The 22,417-nt window shown below is 47.0% G+C and overlaps 1 protein-coding gene across 4 annotated transcripts in view; it reads left to right on the top strand.

Annotated features, from left to right (window-relative positions):
* Positions 1-22,417, top strand: part of PLEKHG4 (pleckstrin homology and RhoGEF domain containing G4) — a 90,949-nt gene that overhangs the window by 48,151 nt on the left and 20,381 nt on the right. For all 4 annotated transcript variants that reach the window (XM_032985350.2, XM_032985348.2, XM_032985349.2 and 1 more), the window contains exons 11-13: positions 11,688-11,826; positions 14,236-14,358; positions 14,909-15,100. In XM_032985350.2, the coding sequence (XP_032841241.2) occupies positions 11,688-11,826; positions 14,236-14,358; positions 14,909-15,100 (454 nt within the window). The remainder of the gene's footprint in view (positions 1-11,687; positions 11,827-14,235; positions 14,359-14,908; positions 15,101-22,417) is intronic.

Below are 22,417 nucleotides of genomic sequence, written 5' to 3'. Positions count from 1 at the left end.
CTGTTTAACTGAAGTTATATTCGTTGCCTGCCAGTATGAATGGAGAGTGTATGCTACAGGTCAAATATACCTGGCTCTCTCCAGCCTGAGGAGCGTAAATGAATATAGTGGGAGAAATTTACTTCTCTTCTAGCCTGTGGAGTAGTTGCTGAAACTAAAATCCATGCAGTGTTTTAATTGATTAAAAATCTGCTTGTCATGTAACTCGGGGCAGAGGTTTACTCTTCCCTGTTCCAGGATAATTTTAAATGGGAAAAAAACCTCTATGACTTGGCCAGAAAACTCTGCATAAGGCACTATTGGTTTTAGGTCCTCCATGGCACTGCATTTGCTCCTTCTTTCCAAACTGATGTGCAGATATTAAAGGTTCTGAGCTCTGCTAACCCTGTAAAGGCTCCTATAGTTATGTTTTTCAAAGGCTTCTTTGACAGATAGGATCAAAGCAGGGTAGAAACAAAATATTGTAGTTGGCCTTACTAAACTATCGTGGAGTGGCTATTGATCTATATGGGTCCAGTATTAGATTTTTGACTGGTCATGTGTGAAAGTGGAACAGGACTGGTGGTGTTTGTGCACTCAGCAGGGCCTATTGTACTGCTTTTTGAACTTGGAATTGTAAATTCTTGATCAACGCTTAACAGTCCATATCCACTCCCTCAATACCTGAAATCAAATTATTTACAAAAGGTAAATGGCTACCTTTCTGAGCCACCTTTTGGCTCTTGTGTTAATCGTGTCCCACTGTTTCAGTTTTTTTCTTATCTTCTGGTGCAAAAGCCTGATCAAGCAGAGCGTCATGACTGCCCAGACTTCTTAGTCAGAAGTTGAGGCCAGCTGTGAACAGGTAGCTGTCAAAATGTGAAAGAATTGCATATAAATAGAGGAAAAAAAATTAAGAGTGGTTTTCTGGACTCTTGGCTCCACTTAATTAAAATATGCCAACCAAAAGTGCAGAACTGAAGGGAAAAATCGTGATTTTTTTAGTAGGAGGCATAAAGAGGATAAGCCCAGCTGCACTGTCACCTTGGGATTAAAGAAGCAAGAGATTGACTTGTGTTTTTGCAAGGGATGTGTTTTGCCAGCTCCCACAGCTGACTTTCTTGCTAGTTTGTGGTTTCATGTGGCAAAAAGAGTATCAGGAGGTGGTAAGAATAGAGATGGATAAACCCGTCCGAAAACACTTGACTGCAGGTTAGAGATAGTATGCTAAAATAAGCAAGGAAGCAGGCTTGTGCTCTGTGCAGTCAGATGTTATCTGCCAAATACCTTTCTGGAGCACATAGCAAACAAGACTTGCTTTAGTCTTTCTTTAGTCATGAAACTCTTCCCTTGGGGTTGGTTTTGGCATGTTTCCCTGCCCTGCCCTCCTGGAGAGCCGAGGTGCCCTTTGGGGTGTTTCGTGACACGGAGCAGCGGGATCTCATTGCTGCTCAGGTCTGACCTAGGCTTTGTGAGGGTTTGCTAAGCCAGTGACACAGCTCCTTTCCTGCAGAAATTGAACTCGCCCCATCAGAGATGTGGTCGTGCAGGAGAGATGTGTTGTGGTGCATCCACGTGTTTCTCTGACAGATGCTGTAAGAGCCCTCAGGAGTCCCTCCTGGATAGTCCCATCCTGAGAGATGCACCATAGCAGTGGCTTTTACTGGTAGCTCTACTCACTTTCTGTTCCCAGTGTGAGCTGGCCAAAAGTCTCCAAACTCCTTTCTCCGCTGAGTGCTGCTGTAAAAAATAGCCATACCTATCTAGCTGCTTACCTACAAAGGGAAAGAAAGACTTCTCCAGGCAGTCCTCCTGGATCTCAGCCTTTTCCCGGCTTGGAAAGGAGGAGCTCTGTTACCAGAATGCTCATCCTGCAGGCAGCCCATCACAGGGAGCTGGCTGAGGGGATGCGGTGTGCTCAGCTGGTCCCACACCGCTCTCCCACCTCCAGGAAGACCAGGCTGGATTTGGCCAAGAGTTGGCGTGGGTGGGGTAGTGATGAGCCAGTATCTTTGTGGCGCCTCTTGAAGTGCTGTAATGATAGCTTCAGCACAGACTGGCCACCCAGAGGTGCAGGTGGACTGCTGAAGGCGGCATTGCCACTTATTCATTGTTGATGGAGCTGGCTGGCTTTAAAACCAGCACATTTGCCTTCACACCATCTGCTGTGCTGAAGGCTCAGTACTTCTCCAGGTCTGTCAGCTGAAAGTTTCTAGGTTTTGCTGTCCCAGTCTTTCTGGGAATTGAAATGCAGAGCTGTTAGCCTAGCCGAAGATCCTGTTGGTAAGTATGGACAAATATCACAGAGACATCCATCACTTTAATGCTACTGATACTTATTTTTGCGCTTTTGGACAGGAAATTTTTAATAAAGTCTTTTTAATAAGTTACACAGAGTTGTCTAGCAGGTGTATCTTTGGCTTCTGGGTATTTAGTATGTTGATCAACTCACTAAGGCAACTCACTAAGCCAATTGTGGAAGGTGGACTAATGCATTGCTTATTTTGTGGTGGATTTCGAAGACTTCTCCAGGCTTATGATAGAAATGTCAGAGAAGCTGCCAGGAGCCAGGCAGCAGCAGTGGGAGCTCTTACTAAAGTGAGGCAGTTGCGTGGGGCTGGGCAGCAAGGCAGGGAGATTTTTAACCTAGTCTTTAGCCAGACATTTTCCACTGTTGTTCTCATTATTGCTGCTCTTACAGCGTAGCCAAGAGCTGGGAACGCTTGCCTAGACAAAGTGTCCAGTGATTCCTTTTGTCCTGGAGATATGCTATGAGTCAGAAGCGGAGTAAAGAAGATATAAACATTTTATATTAATATAAAGGTGCTTTATACTAGTTGAACCAGAATATCCCTGGCACATGCCTGACTCTGCCAGCAAACCTGCATTCTCAGTGTGGCACGAGAGTGGGATTGCATCATGCTCTGCATGTCGGTGGGCAAGATAGGCAGAAGACTAAATGTGAGAGCTGAAAGAAAGAGAAAAACCTCAGATGGTGAAGGAATGACCAGGTTGGGTGCTGGGCTCTGTGCAACATGGAACCAGAAAAAGCATAATCTCTTCCCCCAAGCTCCTCATCTGAAAAGAATTTGTGCTTGCAAGCTGTGAATAAGCAGCTTATAAATAGACGGAGGAGTGAATTCTCCTTTTGTTTGCAGAAGGCAGTATAGTTAGTCTCTGTACTTTGAGGGTGGAGTGGCTAGAGCCAAGAGCTGGTTTTGTGAGCTGGCTATTTTTAGTGTGGCTTGGTGATCTGGTTGGAAGCCCTGGGTGGGGACCTGAGCTGAGCAGAGGTAATGGGCAGTGCGGAGCAGACTTCCTGAGCAGCAGCTGCCAGGTTCCTGGTGCTGGACCTGACTCAATTACAGCAACAAAGAAGGTGATCTGACGGCTAACAGCCTCTGCAGTTCTGGTGCCTGGCTTCCACACGCAGTACTGAGGCACTAGGTCTGCTGGAAGCTGTGGCCAGTTAGTGTAGGGTTCTTGGCTGTTGATGAAGCACTAGGTTATAGCCATGTGCTGCTGTAGGAGTTTGTGTCTGTGGGTCTTTAGCAAGACTTCTGTTAGTAGTAACTCCTGGGATGCCCCAAGGCAGGCATGTGCCGCTCTGCAAAGTGGTGTCCAAGCTCCTTTTGGTGGAAGGAAACTTGGATAACGTACAAGCTCTCAGGGGCTCCAGGAAGGCCTGCCAAGGGACTGCGCAAGCACCATCTGAAGCTCTGTCTCTCTGGGGTAGGCAGAGAGACTAAGCTGATCATCCAAAATGTGAGACAAGTTGGGGGACAAAGGTAGAGGGGAGACAGGTGTCTGGTGTGTCAGTCCCAGACTGGGCAGACTGGGATGGCTGGCATTCTTGGTTTAGGAGGTAAATGGTGTGCACCTGCAAGATGACAGCAGGTGCCATATGCTTTGGTGGTCATAGCCCGGCAGCCTACATGGGAAATCCTTCCTGGAGGTATTATTGTCTTCTGCCATCCCCATTCTGCTTTACAAATGTGTTTCTGTCTGTGCTGTGGCCAGTATGATGGTCGCTACTCTGTGTGGTTTCTTACATGCTTCAAAAGAAGGCAGTGCTTGTGTCCCTCTGCCATTTTCCTGGTTTGCTTAATTAGTGGTTGGTTGCCCATATTCCTGCCTCTCTGGGAGCTTTGGAAACCTCTTGTGCTACCACTTGCCATCGTGCACACTCCTGATAAGGTCTGCAAGAGGGCACCTTTCATTGGTAGGTGTCCTTTGCATGTTTCTCCAGTGGACCTGATCCTAAAACTAACTTATTGGTTAGGATAAGTTCTTGGTATACCTTACAGCGAGATGAAAAAATGTGCTTAAATCCTGCCTTCAAAGAGTGGCAGCTTTCTGCCACGAGATACCTCTGTGCTGTTGCTGGTGACACAGAAGATGCTGACAAACACTAAACCTTTGGCCCTTAGCAGTGCATGGGTGGCAGTGCTCTTCCATGGTCTTATTTGTTTGTGTCAGGCGGAGGGAGGAGCGCACAGCGACTCTTCTATCCAAACACCTACCGTGCTGCTTGGTATTCATTTTCATTACAGTCTAACCTGTTCCCTCTGTTGCGTGGTGGTTTTTGCCTGGTAAAAAGCACTTACGCTCGCATTAAACAAACCTCATTGCTCTGCACATAAAGGAGTGTGGAGCTGTTGTCGTTCTGTATGAAGTGCTGCGTGGAGCCATTTGTGGCATTTGCAGAGAGGTAAAAGATTGCAGAGTTCTGTCTAGGTAAGTTTTCATTGTTCTTTTAGGCCTTTTGTGAGTTGATACGCCTCAGCTCCCTTTCTGCTGTTTATTTTCTGCTGGTTTATGGCCTGAATCTTCCTGGATTCAGTGGGAATTTACCCAGAAGGCTCTGGTTTTGCTTGTTCTTGTTTGCAATGTTTGTCATGCCAACAGGGCTTTAGGTAATTAATGACACACTGTCTTTTATCTGTTTAAAAATATTATGGAAAAAATTGCAGAAAGTTTCCAGTATAGGATGTTAGCTGAACCGCCTGAAGTTCCTGGCTCAGCCCAGACCATCCCACAAGCACTGTTTTTTATATGGCTGAGTTGGGGTAGATGTTTCTGTTGCTGGGGTAGTTAGTAGCACAGTCACTGCTATTACAAGTATCGTGAACACTAGGAGTGTGCCAGAGGAGGATGTATCAGGGAAATAGGTGTGTGGCTTTAAATGACAGTGGATATATGTTTGAGCAGGGCATCTTGAAACCCTGGTGGTCCTAACTCCAGGATCACAGCTGTTAGACTAGTGCAGTCGACCTAGATAACGAGTATAAACATAAATAGGTTGATATGCATGGGACGAGGTTCGGAGGTAGGAGCTTTTTACGACTGGTAGAAAACCACAGCTCGATGCTCGGTGTTCCCGGAATGGTGTTTCCACATCCTATCTCAGGCTCCACTGTGGGGTGAGATTTCCCCGTAAGTAGGCTACTTCTTGGTTTGGGATTTCTTCTAGTGTTGTTTTTTCCAGTCAGTTTTATGGATCTTACTGGGATTTAAAGTCAACCAGAGACTGAACACAAGTTTTATTGTAACTGAATGCAAGCCAGGCTGGGGAAGGAATCAAAGGTCACACCTTAGGACTGCACTTGGACACTTGTTTAACTGTGCATCAATCCCTTTGCTTTTAAAAGGACTTCAGAGTGTATTTGTGCTAAAAACATGTTTCAATGAACTGTGCTCAGAATAGCATTCTCTCAGCAATTATGGTCTGCGGTGTGTTGTATTAATTGGATGGGTTGTTCCCAGTGCATGTTCTTGTCAGGTAACCCAGTGAGGAGGGATTCAGTCAAGTCTGTGGTCTCAGCTAGATCCACTGTTCCTGTCATGAATGGCAGGAATCCCACAAGCAACCCCAAACTTGGTGTTTGACCTCTGTGCCTTTCTAAGGATACTTGGGGGTTCTAAAAACTGTACCTAGTTCCTCAAATACTTTTATTAGGTAATTAAAACCACTGTGGCTATTTGTGTGCTGCAGAGAATAATTAGTTTGTTTAGTGATATCTGCATTAGCTTCACCATGGCCAGTTTGAATTTTAACCTCAGCTGCACGTGCAGTTTTCAGCTTGAAGAGCAGGAGCCTGCATTTGAGGTTGACCTCCTTTTATGGAATCATTACAAGTATGGCAGTCATGTAGGTTGCTACCAAAATGTATTAATGATTGACAGTGGCTTTAATCCATTTCTCTTCCTGCGAAACAGCTCTCAGGCACGCAGGACTTCCCTTGCAAAGCTGGAAGGATTTCTTCCTAAAGCATTGCTCAGGATGTATAAATGATTTGTAGCCAAGGTATCAGCACAAATGATCTGGGTGATGTCCTTGGACCAGGCCATCCTTTAATTCTACCAGATCCTGTTCCTTTTCACAGCCAAAACCTGTGGAGATCCACAAGGATGTGGATGTTCAGCACCAGGAGTGGAAAGCTAAATGAGGCTAATGTTGCAACATCTGACCATGTTTCTTCTAAATTACAGAATGATCAGGGATACCCGATTTTCCAGGGCAAGTTAGCTGCAATATATTTGCCTAAACCCCACCAAATACACTAGCAAAAGGCAGTGTGTCTCGTGTTCCTTCCATCCATAAATTGCTGGTTTAAAATTGACCAGGGTTAGTCAGAAGCTGAGCTCTGGTTTTAGCCTTCACTTTAGCTGTTCCTCTTGCAGTTGGCTAGAGCAGTTTTTCAAGGGGCAGCCAGTAAGTTGCAGAACAGTGATGGTTCTGCTGCTTCCTTCCCAACGCTCTTCCGTTTGCGTCTCACTGGCATCAGCAGGCATGGCTCGTGCAGCACCTGCTTTGCAAGCCTGCTGGATGCCTCTTCTGTTGCCACTGATTTTTGAAAACGAATCTTCTTTTCCTTTGAAAACTAAAGTGTAACTCTCCAAGGCTCACTTTTTTGAAGGATGGATTCAGACAGAAATGGTCTTTCTAAATTACAGGTTTAAAATTACCCTGCCATTATACAACTGTTTGGCACTTCTCCAGAAAACTGAAGATGTTTGGAACCTTTTCCACTGAAACGATAATTGCCCAGTGAAAACAGGATCTGGGGAAATATAAACTGACATCAAGCTACTCCTTTTTGCTATAAATTATATTGACTCTGCACGATTGCAAAATTACTTTGGATGATTTGACTGTAGAAGAATGTAGTGAAAGACTCTTATTACCACACTCACATGTGCAGGGAAATTGCAATGCATCCAAACAAATCTAAGCTTAGATGAGACTTTCCACCGACTTCAAAGAACTCTCTCCTTTTCTTCCTCAGAGTTGCGCAGGCCACTATTAAAATATCTTTAAGATGCTTGAACAACCAGGTGTTTCCCTTTGTGTGGCAGGATGGAAGTCCCTTTTTCTTCTTCAAATTTTCAATATTTGGTTTGTTTACTCCAAGCTGTCTTGAAGGCATTGAAGGACAGGAATGAAAAACTCCTAAGTCTGACTCTGAAAAAGAAATAGTTTTTAATGTGAGGTATCATTTTCCCATGAAATTGCCTGTTGCAGGATATTGTTGAGTTTACTAGTATACTAGAAATTATTTAGGAAGAAGTTTAAGATGTGGATCTGCAAATGGATGGGTGTGTGTAAACAGGTAAACAGATGTACAGAGATTTGGGAGAACATGCTTAATGCCCAATGGATGCTTTCTGGGAGCAGTGGAAGTGCCCAAGTGAATGGAAAACCCAAACTTTCCCATGCACTGTGAGCGATTTCTTTGTTTGGCTCAGTTTGCCTACCAACTTTATGCTACAGGGTGGAAAGGGTTATATTTTCCTCTGTGTAAGAGAGTAAAAGATGGATGTTAGTCAGAGAGCCTGTCGGGCTGGTAAAAGTGAACTGTGAGGAGCTGACAACGTATGAATGGAGTTACCTTGGAGATGCAACAGAAGACCAACAACTAGACGTTGAGGTTTTAATGAATGCCTGCCAAGCGGGGCAGAATGTGTGAAAACAGCGTGGCTGGACCTTGAAACAAAGGACTGAGGTGCTGGGATGCTGGAGGAACTTGGCGGAGGAGGAGGAAGAGGGATGGTGTAAGGCCACACCTGAAATCCCTCTGGGGATCTGAGCCTGGAGGAGCTTTTTGGAAACATTTTTTTCTGGGTGGCTTGTGTGCAGTAATTCAGCAAACCATTGGCAGGACTAAGAGAACAAGCAGCCTTGGGGTGTTGTGCCCTGAAAAGTGTATCAATAGCCAGCTGCAAGCATTCACAGAAAACAAAATTACTTAAATGACAAGAGTAAGGGATTTTAGGTAATGGCATATACCCTAAACAGCCCAACTTACAGAGAAAAACAAGAGCTCTTACCTGAAACTTCCAGCACTCTTACCTGAAAAGAATTCTCTGTCCAGTTCCTGCTTATAATATAAACTCCCAAATGCATCCTAGACTGACGCTAGGTAAGGTTGGGATGCCTGTGGATCAGTAAAGCAAGTTTTCCATGTGTGCATTCAGTAACAGGATGTAATTTTTAGTTCCATTAAATCAGCTGAGTTAAAGGGAAGATGACCGAGTACCTGTAGATGTGTGTAGCTGTCACATTATTTGCCAGAACATGGATTGCATCAGATGGCTCAGAGGGCTGAGTGCTCACTTCTAAACTGGAGGCTCTGCTCTAGCTTGGTTCTTTTATATCACTTTCTGCAAATGCAATGAAAGCTTGGTCTTACTGAGATCTTCAGAGTCTGGCTCTTTATTTTTCTAGTATTGCAAATAATCTGGGCTAATCCTTTCTGTGGAAGGAACATGTGTGAGGCCAGAAGAGCACTGTTTGGGGTGGATTTTTTTCAGTCCTTCAGCTCAGCAGAAAACAGTTCACCCAAGGCCCTTCTGCTAACATGGGCTCCTCAGGGCTTGGTGGGTGGGCCAGAGGCAGTATTTTATTGTGGCATTTTTGAACTGTACTTTCCCTGATGTGGTTTGCAGGTCGTAAGGCCAACACTGATCTCAAATGTGCTCAGAGAGACTAGTCTTGTCCATGATGGCATGGTGAATTCACCTCTACACAGTGAGCTTGCGATTTCTGTGTATTAAAAAATACTTAAAACATGTTTGCTTTGTAATTGATTCCTACCCCTCTACCTTGAGGGTGATTTTTCCCATAGTTGCAGTGCTGTCTTCAGGACAGCCTGTGTTTTGTGACTTTGGGAAATGTGCTGCCTGTTAGGTGGGAGTCTGCAGTATTTCGAGCCTTGCGGCCCAGGTTGTGACTGACTCCTGTCAAGAAAAATTGCTCAAAATTGAGACAACTGGAGTCCCCTTTCCTCCATCAGGTATGGAAAGGAGTAGAGTGGCTCTCCCTGGCTTCCTTCTATGTCCGATCATGCTCTGTGCTAGGTCAGCCAACCCAAGAGCTGTAACTCTTTGTTTCCAGTTGCTATGCCATAAGGTTACCATCTTGCAGGAACTTGTTAAGCATTGAAACAGTGCATGCTTGCTTTCTCATGGGCTTGGGTGGACATAAGGACTTCCATTACAGAAAGAACTCCAGAAAGCGACAACACCAAAGTGATTTCCATGGAAGCTTAGAGAAAGGATGGAAAAATATTTTACTTCATGAGAGGAAAATTAAAAATGTTTATATATATATATATATATATCTCTATATATATATCCTGTATTGTCTAAATATAGGTGCTTGCTTGTCTGTGTTGGTGGCAAGAAGAGCATTTGATGTATCGGTTTGCTTTCCTGAGTGGATGAGAGCATTCATGCCAGCAGGGACTTCAGATCCATGGGAGTAAGACCGAAGGGTGTCTGCCTGTCTGGCCATCAGTCTTGTATTTTGCTGGAGCCTTATTCAGAAACTAGGACCTGACATATACGCTCTGTTGCACAAAACCCAACACCATTAATTTTGTTGCCAAATATAACTTCCAGCAATCTCCCAAACTGTTTCTCATTAGCTGTCCTAGCTGTGTCACTGCTGCTGACGGGAACTGGCCTTCAGAACCTGCTCTGTAAACACACTTTCCAGAGCTCAGCTTGGACAGTGGTTATGGCTCTGCTGCTGCAAGTCTCCTGGGTTGTATCTGAGTCTGTCCCTAGGAAAAGATTACAAAACAGAAGGCTCGTATCGTCAGTGTTTGTTTACGGTGGTTTTGGGAAGCGCGGGAGCTGTATTATAGCTCGGATCTTTCCGTTGAAGGTTGCAGATTCTGTGTAGAGAACCTGTCTCCACTGCAGTAACACTGATCTTAATCCAGAAACAACTTGGGGTTTTTTGGCTGCACTTTGGAGAAATTCATTCAGTCTAATGGCATTTTGAAGAGGAAAAACAAAAGTATCTAAGAGCCTGAGGTTTGAGAAAGTTGGCTGTTGCACAACTGGGTGGAATTCTGAATGGAAAAATCCTGTGGATTTCTGCTATGTGGAGCTAGTTGTCCAGACCTATTGCACTACCTCACGTCAATTTAGTACTATCTAAAAACTACAGGATGGTTGCCACTAAATGCTCGTATGCAGTTGCATTTCATCGGTTCAAGATTTCCTGTAACCCAAGATAGAAATAAATGTGAATGCTGAATTGCTTGTATTAATTTCCATGAGCAAAGCTATCAGAGTTTTATTAGCTACCTATTTCACATGTGTTTTGAATAATTTTAATAATATGATAAAAAAGCCATGCTCTCATAAGCAAGAAGGTTGTAAGACAACTGCAAAATGAAAGCTGGTTTAGGGTGTGTACAGGGGATGCTCAGGCAGCTGGTGTAAAGCACAGCTGAAGGAGGCTGTAGTATTTTGTTGTAGGCATCTGTTGAGCCCATACTTATTAAAGGAGGGGAAATCTAGAAGCAGAAGAAATACAAGAAAGAAAGAATAAACTCTCATGCTATTCTGTCTCCAGGGTCCTGTCTATAATTCACCCTAAACCCGTGCTGGAGAGGTGTTGCACACATCTGAAAGGAACTTGCTAACGTTCATCATCTTGCCAGGATGTGCAGAGTCCCTGGCTGCAGCACCCACGGGCGCTGGGCTCCAGCCTGAACCCCTCAGTCCCCGCCTGTGCCTGGAGGTGGTTAATTCTGCTGTGGCCAGGCTGTTGGGGAGAGTGCCGCCTGGTGTTGCCTGTTGGGCTTTGGTCTGCACAGCTGCCTGCAGAAGATAGGGAGCTCTGTCTATGAATCTTGCCAGCACAACATTCTAAAATTCAGTTTCTCTTGGTGCTGAGGTTCATGTATGCTTTGCATTTTTCTTTCGGCTGGTGGAAAATACTGAGAGCAAGTGGGGCATCAGGTGCTGTGTACTGTTGTTGTCAGGAGAGATTTGCTTCCTGGTGATTGCTTATTTACTTATTTAAATTAAATTCAAATGGTGGGTTTAGACACTGAGACTGCCTGACCCTGTGTTTTGTGAAAGCCCATTGATGCAATAATCTGTGTTCATGAAAAGCTGAGTATTCTATCTGATAGTGTGACAAGTACAGTAAATTTTGTAAGGCGCCTGGCTGGCAGGAGATGCTCTTTTCCTTCCTGCCAGGTTGTCTGCACTGGGATCGGAGTGCTGAATCAGGGGAACATGCAGGGAGCAGCATTATTCTCCTTCTCTTCCCCATTTGGAGATGGCCATTACAGGTCCCACAGGGAGGATGACTGAAGAGCTGCTGTCAGCCAGGCCATGTTTGCATGAAGTGCTGGGTGAGGACCTCATGTAAAACCCCTAACCAGACTCGTGTCCCTTTCCAGAGACGCACTTGATGCTGCCAGCGTGCTTTATAATCGAGTTGATGAGGGCGTTCACCGACTGGTGATGTTGTCAAACAAACGCATCCAGGAACTGGAGCTGGTGATGGAGTTTGAGAAAGTGGAAGAGTGTTTTAAGGAGGTAAGGCCTGTCAGTTCCAGTGACTGCCTGCTGCCACCCTCTGACTTCGTGTCCCACAGCAGGTACTGCGCCTGTTGATCTCTTGTGTGAAGGTGTAGAATGATGCCTGTAGACCCTTAAAAAGAACAACTGAATGTAAGAATTCGAGAGATTTTTTTTTTCAGATGTGCTGAGAACCAAGCCATTGTTTTGCCTTGTATTTCCTGATGCCAGATAAAAGTCTCCTGGCTGCTCTCTAGGTGTGGATCAGTCAAACCCCATAAACATCTGTGATGTTTTTTCCAAACGTGAAGACCACAGTGTAGTGGTTCATTGGTAAGCAGTACACTTGGAGGTGGGGTGTCTTTTCACATTGGTCAGCAAAAATACCTTCCCAGCAAGACTGCTGAGGAGCCATTCTTCATGCTCCACCTTGAGAAGCAGCAGAGTGATGGCAACAAGCTGATGACGAGTCTGCGTGTCCCCTCTGGGCTGTAGATCCTGCAGGATCTGCCTACATCCTGCTGCTGAATGAGCCACACGTTGCATACCCAACACTAGCTGCCTGTCCCTGCTGTACACTCTGTTGTTTAGATTCCTGCACAGTGCTCAGGTCCCTGCTATCTGATAAGCTGCAAGTACACTCCTTTTGCCGCTGGGTGCAGCCCTATATACAGTCTTGTCCTTAGCCCGAGAGCCATGCTCAACCCCCCCACTCCCTTGCACTCCTGTGGGAGCTTAAAATTCCCCTTCATGTGGTGCACATTGAAACTCTTTACAGCTATGGGATAACCGAAGCAAACAGATACTGGTTTTCAGAAAGACCTTTGAAATCTGTAGCTGCATAGACAGAGAACTTTAAATAGTCATGAAGTAGCTCAGGCTGTAGGATCTGATCAGTTCGCTCAGTGTTGCAGATCCCAGATGCGCGCCCTAAACCTGAACTCAATCTCAAGATTATGGAATTGCATGGTCTCCTTTATCGTTGTTGACAAGTTACAGCAGGTTTTTTATATCACTTAATACACCGTGTGTGTGAAGGGTTGTGCGCTGTTTGGAGCTTACCTTAGGAATCTTCATCCTTAAAGATCAGTAATAGGACCTGTTTCACCATTGGTCTTCTAGGATTCTGGGCTCTTCTCCTCTGGAAAGAACTGGATTTGCAATGGAGGCTGTAGCCTGCCTATTGTTTTCACAGACCAAGGTGGATCCAAACGTTTTAATGACTTCCCATTTGGAGGTAGACACTTGGGCGCCATGCGCTATGTGTTCAGGACAAGAGTGATGCAAGAACCTAGTAAAGACTCCCTTAAACACACAGGCTCCTAATACCAAACAGAAATGAAAAAAAGCCGCCAGGGCAGGCTCTGCAACCTGTCCCTGCTTTAAGCTGAACATTTTTTTTTATTATTGAATTGAGCAAAACTGACTGCTCCCAGCTTACTTTACTTGCATATCACCAATGCTGGCAGCAGTTGCTCCTGCTTTTAAGCCTGCCTTAGGAGCTCCAGGCAGCAGCAGTGTGCCCCTCTGCAGTATGGGTCACAACCTGGGAACCTGCCCCCATCTCCACTTGCCGACGGGCTTGTTCCACGAGCACAGACCTTCTTTCAGTCCACAAGACTAGGATTTTGTCCTTGATTGTGGGGTTGAGTTGGGATAGGGATTTAGATGATACACGAAAACAGGATGTGTGGGCATTAGGAAACATTTAGTCTGTCTCTTCCCCCAGGTGCAGCTATGCCTGAAGCACTGCAGACAAGTGTACTAGCCTGTTTTTAAAACCCAGTGTTATCCTGCCTGGCCTCCTCTGTCTGCTTTGCTTTTAGGATGCTCTTGTTAGTTCTCTACCCATGTTTGAGGGCGTAGGCTTATAACTGCAGCACTGGTTAGGGAACCTGCAGTTACCGCACGGCTTTATGGTGAGCTGCCTTCAGAAAACCAGTAGCTGAGAGTCCCAGAGAACCGTGAAACATTGCAGATGGAGAGAATCCATCAGTATGTTCACACTGGTGTGTAGTTCTTGTTCTGCCAGTCAGAAAAGGAAAGTGATGTAGGAAATCGGGCAACAGGGAGATTTTATCCCACTTGAGGGTAACAATAATATCAGACCAGCCAGCAGGTTGCAGAGCTTGCATTAGACCATGGCTCACCTGAAACAAAGCCCAAGCAGCTACTTGCCCTGTTTATGCCTAAGGTTAGTGAGCAATAGCAGAGCTTTGCGATTACTCAGTAACCTGAAGTGGAAAAACTCCTAGCAGGAGGCTCAGACTGTAATGCCAGGATGGGGGGAGAAATGTATATGCACATTCTTTCCAGTAATGAAACGACCAGCGTTATGAGAGCAGTTCCTTGCTCTTGCCACATGAAGGCCTACCTTGGTGAGTAGCACAGGGTGACTAATAGTGGCGCTTTTCCCTTTTCTCCTAGGTCAGCAGTTGGATTGAGAATGTTGGCAGAAAACGACTAAAGGAAACAATCAACCTGGATGATTCTTTGGAGATGCTGCTTCAAGCACAAAAGCAGTTCAGGGAGTTTGATCTAGTTGCCAGTGTAAGTGTTGTCTGATTGAAGAAACCTAGTCTCCAGAGTCTGAGTTGGTAGCATGTGTGCCTTGTACGTGCTCAGCCAAAACCATGATGTTAAGATGGCACTGGTAGAGGGTTCATCACCAAGGTGTGTGTCATTCCTTCACACTGTTTAGCTTCTCTGCTCTCCTCTTGCAGACAAAGCCACTAGCTCAGCACCTTAGTAGGTGGTATTTGCCAATCTTGAGGAAAATAACTACTGTAATGGAAGATGGATTTTTTTTTTGTTTTTTTACATTACTCCCTTGATGTGCTTGTAACACTGCCTTTTTTTTTTTTTTTTTGATCCTAATTGACCTGTGGCCTTGCTGTGTAGGCATTTACAAGCTGCTGTGTGGCTAATGTAAATCGAAGAGGTCAGGGCTCCAGAATTCTACTGTAAACAAGTACACCCCTGCTCATGTGATTTGAACCTTTAAAAACAGTCTAATTAGCCCTAGCTGTTAATGACCTTGAAGACTATCTACTGTCCATGTCAAGTCCTATCCTCACAAGCAATCCCATTTTGCTTCCAGGAATATTGCAGAAGGGGGCAGGAAGCACTAAAGAAGATGGATCGATGGGAAGACTTTTCCTCTGTGGATGTACATTCTTACAGGGTAAAGCTGCAGACCTACAGAGATCAACTGGAGGAGTTCTGCACTCAACTGGATGAAAACAGGCACCGAATCTGTGAGACAGTCAGGCTGTATGAATTCTTTGACAAGGTAAGACAAGGCATCTGCTGCACAGAGTAGGGTGTAAAAAGCCTGCTCAGACTCAGTCCAGAGCTTGGTTGTTTATGAACAGTGTGAAACATAGTGTGTGCACCAACATAAAGCTGGATCTGTGACCTGCAAAAGCCCCCACGTACTCATGTGTCTGCAGTGATTTTTTCCAAGTCAGCATGTGGAAGAAGCGGGGGGTGGGTGGTCCACATGTGCTAAGAACAGAGGTCATCTGCTCTCCGAGCTGTAGCTTTCAGACCCCTCTCATGGCTGCAGTGGACAGCAGGATCATGGCAGTGCTGCCTCCAGTGATAAGGGCCAAGGGGTTGGCTGCTTGTGTCCAGTCTTGGCCACCACACCAGGGTAGATAGACTGCTTGCGTTTTGTTCATATTACATCCTTATATGCTGGTAAATTCTGCCTGTTGACGCATCAGGAGTAGCACCCTGCTATTCAGCCCTAAATATAGCCCAGCTCCTTTCTTGTGGAGGCCTGCATGCAGGGACAGAGCACCAGAACGGGGTGCTGGGAAGGGTGGCTGAGGGAACAAGGGGACTGGGTTGGCCCAGGCATCTGGGGAACGGGAGAGGATGTGTGTAGTGACTGTGCCGAGTGCCTGGCCATCTCACCTGTTTGGCTTAATGCACATGCACCCATTCAGCATATCTGCAGTTGGATTTGGTGTCTAACTTCTGAAGTTGCAGATGAATAAACAGTAGGATTTTCAAAGTGCATTTTAAAATACAGCTTTGGCAAGCACAAAAGGACAGGGAGCCTGTGCTCCATTTATTCCACACTTGTACAAACATTGGGTATTGAAATTCTCAAATTCCAGAAAGAATAGACACTAAAAGTTAAGCTGTACCAGATGTAGGTGCCACTTAGTTGCTGTCTCTGAGCTGCCTTGGCAGCCAGAAGTGCTCAGAGGAGGAGGGAGGAAATTCAGCTAAACACGAAAACATCAAGAAGCATCCTGTGTGAGGGAGGAAAGTGGAGAAGGCAGCCCAGAACTTTGCTGTCAGGACATGGGAGGACTGAGTTTGCTTGGTGGCACTCTGCAGGTCCGCTCTAGCTCATCCATGCAGTTTGCTGTGCAAGTGGGGGACCCTCTTGCTGTGGGAATGTGTCTTTCCCCCCCAGTGGAGAGAAAAGTGCCTCCTGTGCCGTACATAGGAGAACGGCAAGAACCTGTGTGCTGCTCACTCACTGAGCTCAGATGTTCAGGGGCTGCTCTGGTCCCTGAACACCCCTTGCCATCATGGGGGATCCTGGGAAGCACGTTTTTTGTCACGTTTCTTCTGATAGACTGAGGGACACAAAGCTGTCAAGCCTTGCTGGGCATACTGGCCTTCTGTGGCCAAGCCAAACATTGGGCCTGTATGAACCCACCCAGCCGAAGTTGGAGATCTCTGGAGCACAGACATGGACTGTAGCACATGATGGCTGCTCCGTTCTCCGTGCAGGCATGGAACCTACATCACAGCAGTAGCTCTTGGGCTGCCAGGGTAGTCAGACGTGACTCAACAGCCATAGGTGTTCTTCCACAGCTTCAAAGGCTTTCAAAGCCTGGGCCATTCCTAGGGGCACAAATGTTACACAAATCTCAACGATGGCCCATGTCTTTTCTTAGGGCATTATATCACTGCTCATATAGCATCTTTTTGGTGGATGACAATGGGGGGATGCAGTCCTTGGCAACAGCAGCAGCATCATCCCCCTCGGTTGTGCCTTTCACGCGGCACAGCCCCAGTGAAAACTGTACGATAGTGGCACAGTGTGTTTACACACTGCTTTGGTGTGGAGGAGAGGCATCTCACTTAGTGAGGGAGGAGAGTTTTGATCTCATTGGTTTCAGTAGAACTGTAAACAATGATGGTGGTGTAAATATAACATGTGTGTATCGTGAACAGGTGGCCAACTGAAACCAGGGGGGTGAGAGGGATAGATCCTGCAGCTGTAGGATGAGTGCAGAAATCGCTGCACAGCGAGTGCCTATTATTTTGATCTTGATCTCCAGAATGCTTTCTGCCTTCCCAAAGCAAAGTCAGTGGTGTGATCTGAGGGGTGAGGGGAAAGCAGATTTTATCTAAACTGATTTCACTCTCTTCCGATGCTGAGCTGCTTTGACCTTCCTGTAGTGACCTTGTCAGTGCCTGCCTAACCCCCTTCTCTCTTCCCTAATTTCTGAGGGGATATCAACAGCAGGAATCTGCACTAAGCAATGTCCTTGATTTATTCCTTCTTGTAAAGAGCCTTGCACTGTGCCAGACCCCAGGATTTGGGGTAGAAGCCTGAGGATGCGTAAGCAATGTACGCTATGGTAATGAGCTGGCAAGCTCAGATCTCTCCAAACATCTCAACATGTGCCAAGGGAGTGGAGCGCCCACCACGGGGATCATGGTATTCATCCCTCATGTACCTTGCTGCCTGCTAGGAGTGGGAGGCTCTGTTCTGCTGGTCCTTCTTCTGCATGTAGTGAGCAAGTGTTTCATAGGGTGCTACCTGTGGCTGCTGGACAGGCCATGGGACAGGACAGCACAACCCCATATGGTCCATCAAGACACCGTACTGTGTTTTTTACTGCTTGGCAGTTCCTGATGGCCTGTCAGAGCTCCCTGCGATGAGGCAGGCTTAGCTGGGCCAGACCACATGGAGCTTGCACATGGACTGGCAGGGTTCCCTCCCCAAAGCCATGACTGGTGCCAAGCTGGATGTTTCCATTTGTCCCCACTTCCTTTGTGGCAGGAGCTCTTGGTGCCTGACGGGGGCTGGCTGATGGCTGGGCTGAGGCAGGAGGAGCGGTGAAGGAGGCTGCCTTTTCCATCTCTGACTGCGGGCAGAGGATTGTTTTTCAGTACCACAAACTCAGTGTGGGCATACTCAGGGACCTGCCATCTTCCTGTGGCTTCAAGCCTGGTCTGGCCACTGTCCCCTGTTTACTCAGTTCCAAGACTGTGTTGGGATCTGGCGCTATACAGTACGTTGGGGGAGAACAGGGAAGCTGAGCAAGCAAGGGTGTGTATGTTGTGCCAAAAGCACTGATGTCTGCTTTGTTCTGGGATGCTTGCAAGGGCAGTCCCCGATACTTTTCTCTCCCACCACCCCTCCTGGCTTCACAGTAACACTTCCATGTGCACACCATCATTACCAGGAGGAGCTAGAGCAAGTTTCCTCTTTGCTTGCTTTGTTAACCTATACACTTTTCCCTTTCTCAAGCTTTTTTTGGGTGAAATTATTTCCCAGATGAGTCTTATATCCAAGGTCTCTGCATACTCTTGACTTTACCATAAGCAAAGTACCCAGCTGCCTGGACCGCAAGCTTGAAGTGTCCTGTGTGAGAGCTGTGTGCCCTTTCAGGGCTGCAGCTACCTAACTGGCAGTGGCCCATGTAAGGAGCCAGAGCACGCAGCATGGTCTCTGCCAGCCCTGGGATGACAACCCGTCCTGCAGCAGGTCGATAGCAAAAGGCACATGATACTCTGGAAGAAAGTACTGGCCCAACCAGAAAAAGCAGAGTCCCCATCACACCCGCTCAGCACCTGCATACCCTGCAGCCGTGCAGTGGTGTGCAGGTGCCCGGAGCCTCACAGCTGAACTGCCTGTATCATTACAGGAGAGCTTGAGGCAGCCCCAGGGGCTTTTGCCTACTTGTCAGGATGTTGTGCAAGATGCTGCCTCTTCTGGTGCTCAGGGAAAGTATGGGCATTGCTCCACCGTGGCCTTGGGAGCCTCTTGCAGTTTCAGCCCTTGCCTTGCATTTGCTTTTTGAGGGAAGCCATTCAGAGGCCTGGTGCTCGGGATTGTTAGGGTGAGGGTGGTTGAGAAATAGTAGCTTTTTTCTTGTTGGGATTTCTTGGGGCTCAGCTCCATGAGCCGTTCCTTCAGTGGCATTTGCTGTCTGCCACCCTTGGGTCCCTTCCCTCTGAGAACCCATGGCCATCAGCCTGTGCTCCTTCTGGTTCTTCAGCAGCTATCTCCCGCTTCCTTCTGCTGCACGCAAGGAGCTGCTGCTTCTGAGCTCTGCTTGGAGTGGGCAGAGTCTTGCCCAACCCCTCTCCATCTGTGTTGACATCTCTTGCCGAGTGGGTTACCTGCGCTCACGTGTGAACCTGCCCCCACAGCCGGTTCTCCTCCACTCTCTTCCTCCTCTGGCTCTCCTCCTCAGCCACTTTGTTCTTTGTGGCTTAGAAAACAAAGCCTTTGGCAAGTGAAGGAGGTGCCTGCCCTTCCTGGGGGAGGGCCAGCTGGCCTGCATTTGATTATGGCAGCGCCTCCTCATCCTTCCCCATTGTCCTTGCTGCTGTAGGAATGCCAGCCTTTTTGCGCTCCATCCCGTGAAACAAGTGTTGCTGCCTCTGGGGCCCAAAGAGGGGCTGGGGCCCTTCTTCCCACCCCTCCAGGCCCACTGGCAGGAGAGCCTCTCTGCACATCTCCATGCACCTTCCCTCCGAGTGGCATACACCCCATCCTGACTCCGGCAGCAGACAGACGCAGCAAACCCTCTTGTAAGTACCAAGTGTCCGGCGCCCTGGCTGACGTGTGAGTTGTATTGAGATTGTTCGGAAACAATGTAGAGAAGGCTTTTCACTCGGTTGCTTGTGCGCGTCTGTACGCATCCAGCATGAATCAGAGTGCTTTGTGTAGGTCTTTTGTGTGTTCAGACAGAGCCCTGTGGGCTGTGTGCATCTTTGCATGGTCCCTCCGAATGCCAGGGTTGCACAGCCTGGGATACGGCAGCGCCTGTCCCTCTTTCTCTTTATTAAAGGTTCTTGCATGATCATTTCAGTGGGCATAATTTGACTGCAGCTAGAAGTTGTTGCTTGGATCGCGTGCCCGCAGACTAGCTGATGTACACACAGGGCAGGTGGTACCTTTTGATCTGCCTGGACTTCCCTTAAAGGTTGTGGACAGCATGAGAGAGGGCTGTTCTCCTCAACTGCTCCAAGGTTTGCTGGGCTCCAGTCCCATGCGTGACTGAGACCTGCTGGAGCAGCATTCCCAGCTTCAAGAGAGAGCGAGCTGATCTTAGATGTGACAGCAGAAACCCCAAGAATGATAAATTAGCTGACTTTTGCAGACGTCATTACCGCTCATGTGTCCCCAAAAGATTCAGACTGGTGACCTGCTGATATCTTGTTTTCTGCTGTGCTTGGTTTCTGATGGTGTACCAGATAAAATGTTGCAGATGATGGTTTTGAGGGGGAAAAAAAAAAAATCAAGTCCAGTTCAGGCAATAGATTATTGATGTCTCTTTTTGCTTAGCCTTTGATGAAGGAAGATGGGTTTGTGAATGCTGGTCTGTGGGAAACTGGAAAGGATCCTGGTGGCTGCGACCTAGAAGTGTGATTTTTCTATTATTGCAGGCTCTTTGGCACAGTCTGAGAGTTAACTTTACTGAAAGGGCATTACGATTCCCTGCTCTGGGAATGTGTTTGAAGGAGAAGTGGAGAGCAGAACTTAGCACCAAAGTGGAAAGAGAGGCATTTGATGTGTCATTATTGTAGCATAGTTATTATGAACAGACAGGCAGGCTGCTGTGCTACGATGCTCGTCTCTTACTAGCAGTCCTGTGCAGGTCAGAACGTGGCTTTGGCCTCCAGCACCTCTGAGCAAATGAGGTTTTTGCTGTGGTTTATAATGAAGTTTCTGGGAGAGGCTTAACACGCACTGTTCTCTCTCCACCTCTGCACAGAGATTGGCTTTACTTTTCTGGGGACAGGCTGCAGGAAATTCGCAAATGACATCTTTCATTTGGTTATTGCTGCAGGTACTGAAGATGAGGAAGGAAGATCTGAGTAGCACAGCAGAGAGGAATATATACTGTGCCTTCCTGATGCTGTGAAACTCTTTTAGAGGAAAGCACTGTTGTCTGACAGCAGCATTGTCTGACAGCAGCTGTCTCATCTCTCTGTCTCTCTTCTCTCTCTCCTTCCTCAGTTACGTCGTGCCCCTAGACAGACAGCTAGTCTGATTTGCTCTCCTGTTTCAGGGGTGTCCTTTTTCATGCGCAGCCTGGAGCAGTTGGGGGAATGAGCCTCGAGGTTAGAAAATCGATCCTCTGGCAGAGTTCATGCAAGGTTAATGTGTGAAATCTCTCCCTTCTCCTACCCGCCAGGTTTTTGCTGGAGAAAGTCTTCTTGCAAGGTTAATAAGCCTCTAAAGTTTACTTTCCCACCAAAGGGTATTCATGTATCAGAAAGCTTCTGCTTTGCCTTGGAGTTTAAGATAGCCTACTTGCACAGACAAAAAGACCTGAACATTTAAATCTGATCTCCTACAGCTCCCCTGTACTTTTCTGTCTTGCAAAATGAGTGATTTGGAAACTGTTCTGGTTTATGAATTTTCCAGTGATTCACTGGTAGATTTACTGGTGTCCAGTCTATTTTCTCCTGTGTTTCATCAATGATTTTATTGCCCAATAGGCATCACAGCAGAGCCCCTAGCTCTCCTAAGCTCTGTGACAGTAGGTGAATGCTGCTAAATGGCAGTTAGCACCAGCACTAGGTGCTTCTTTCAGGTTGCACAACAGGGGTGTGAGACTGGTGCATAAATCTGTGCCTCAGTGTTACAGGGCAGCAGTGAGTTAATTAGGGTTTTTCATGTGCTAAATCCAAGCACAATTTGCAGTTGAAGGTGATGGGTTCTTGGGTTGAGATACTTTTGAGCACCTGTCCTGGCACCGCAGGCTTTGCTGTAGTGCAGTACAAGGTCTGTGTGATGTGTCTGTGGTATGTGCAGAGGGGCAAAGCCTTGATCTCAAGTCTGTCAGGGGTCCTCCTCCCTCCTGCTGTGCTGGCCGAATCCTCCCTTTTACTGGGGGGCACAGCAGAAAGAAGAGGCTGGGGGAGCCAGCTAGTGCCTAGCACCTTTTGGGATGTAGGCTGCTCACCCCTCAGCTGCCTTCCCTGATCCCAGGAGTGCCAACATGCTCTGCCACTGCTGTGTATGCAGGGGGACAATACTTGACATGCTGAAAGCACCTTCTGCCTTCATCCTTGATCACCAGAGCACCTCTGTGTAAATACTCCCCCATGTCCTTGGCTGTCCATGAGCATAAACACACAGTTGTCTGAAAGTTTGGGGCTCCCCTTCTCCAAGTTGGATGGGATCAAATCTCCTGCAGGATCACGACACCGGTAGCCAGTCAGTAATGGCAGGGAAGCAGCATTTCCTCCCAGCAGGTTTAGGGATTTCCCAGCTCATGTTGCAGGTGAGCTGCAAGGGGGGAGTACACTGCACTTCATAGAATCATAGAACACCAGATTGGAAGGGACCTCAAGGATCATCTGGTCCAACCTTTCTTGGCAAAATCCTGGT

The sequence above is a fragment of the Tyto alba genome, unplaced genomic scaffold (genome assembly GCF_018691265.1).
Source record: "Tyto alba isolate M040663 unplaced genomic scaffold, T.alba_DEE_v4.0 Super-Scaffold_26, whole genome shotgun sequence".
Lineage (NCBI taxonomy): Eukaryota > Metazoa > Chordata > Aves > Strigiformes > Tytonidae > Tyto > Tyto alba.
Note: the sequence above shows the minus strand (reverse complement) of the source record. Positions and strands in the feature narration are given on the sequence as shown.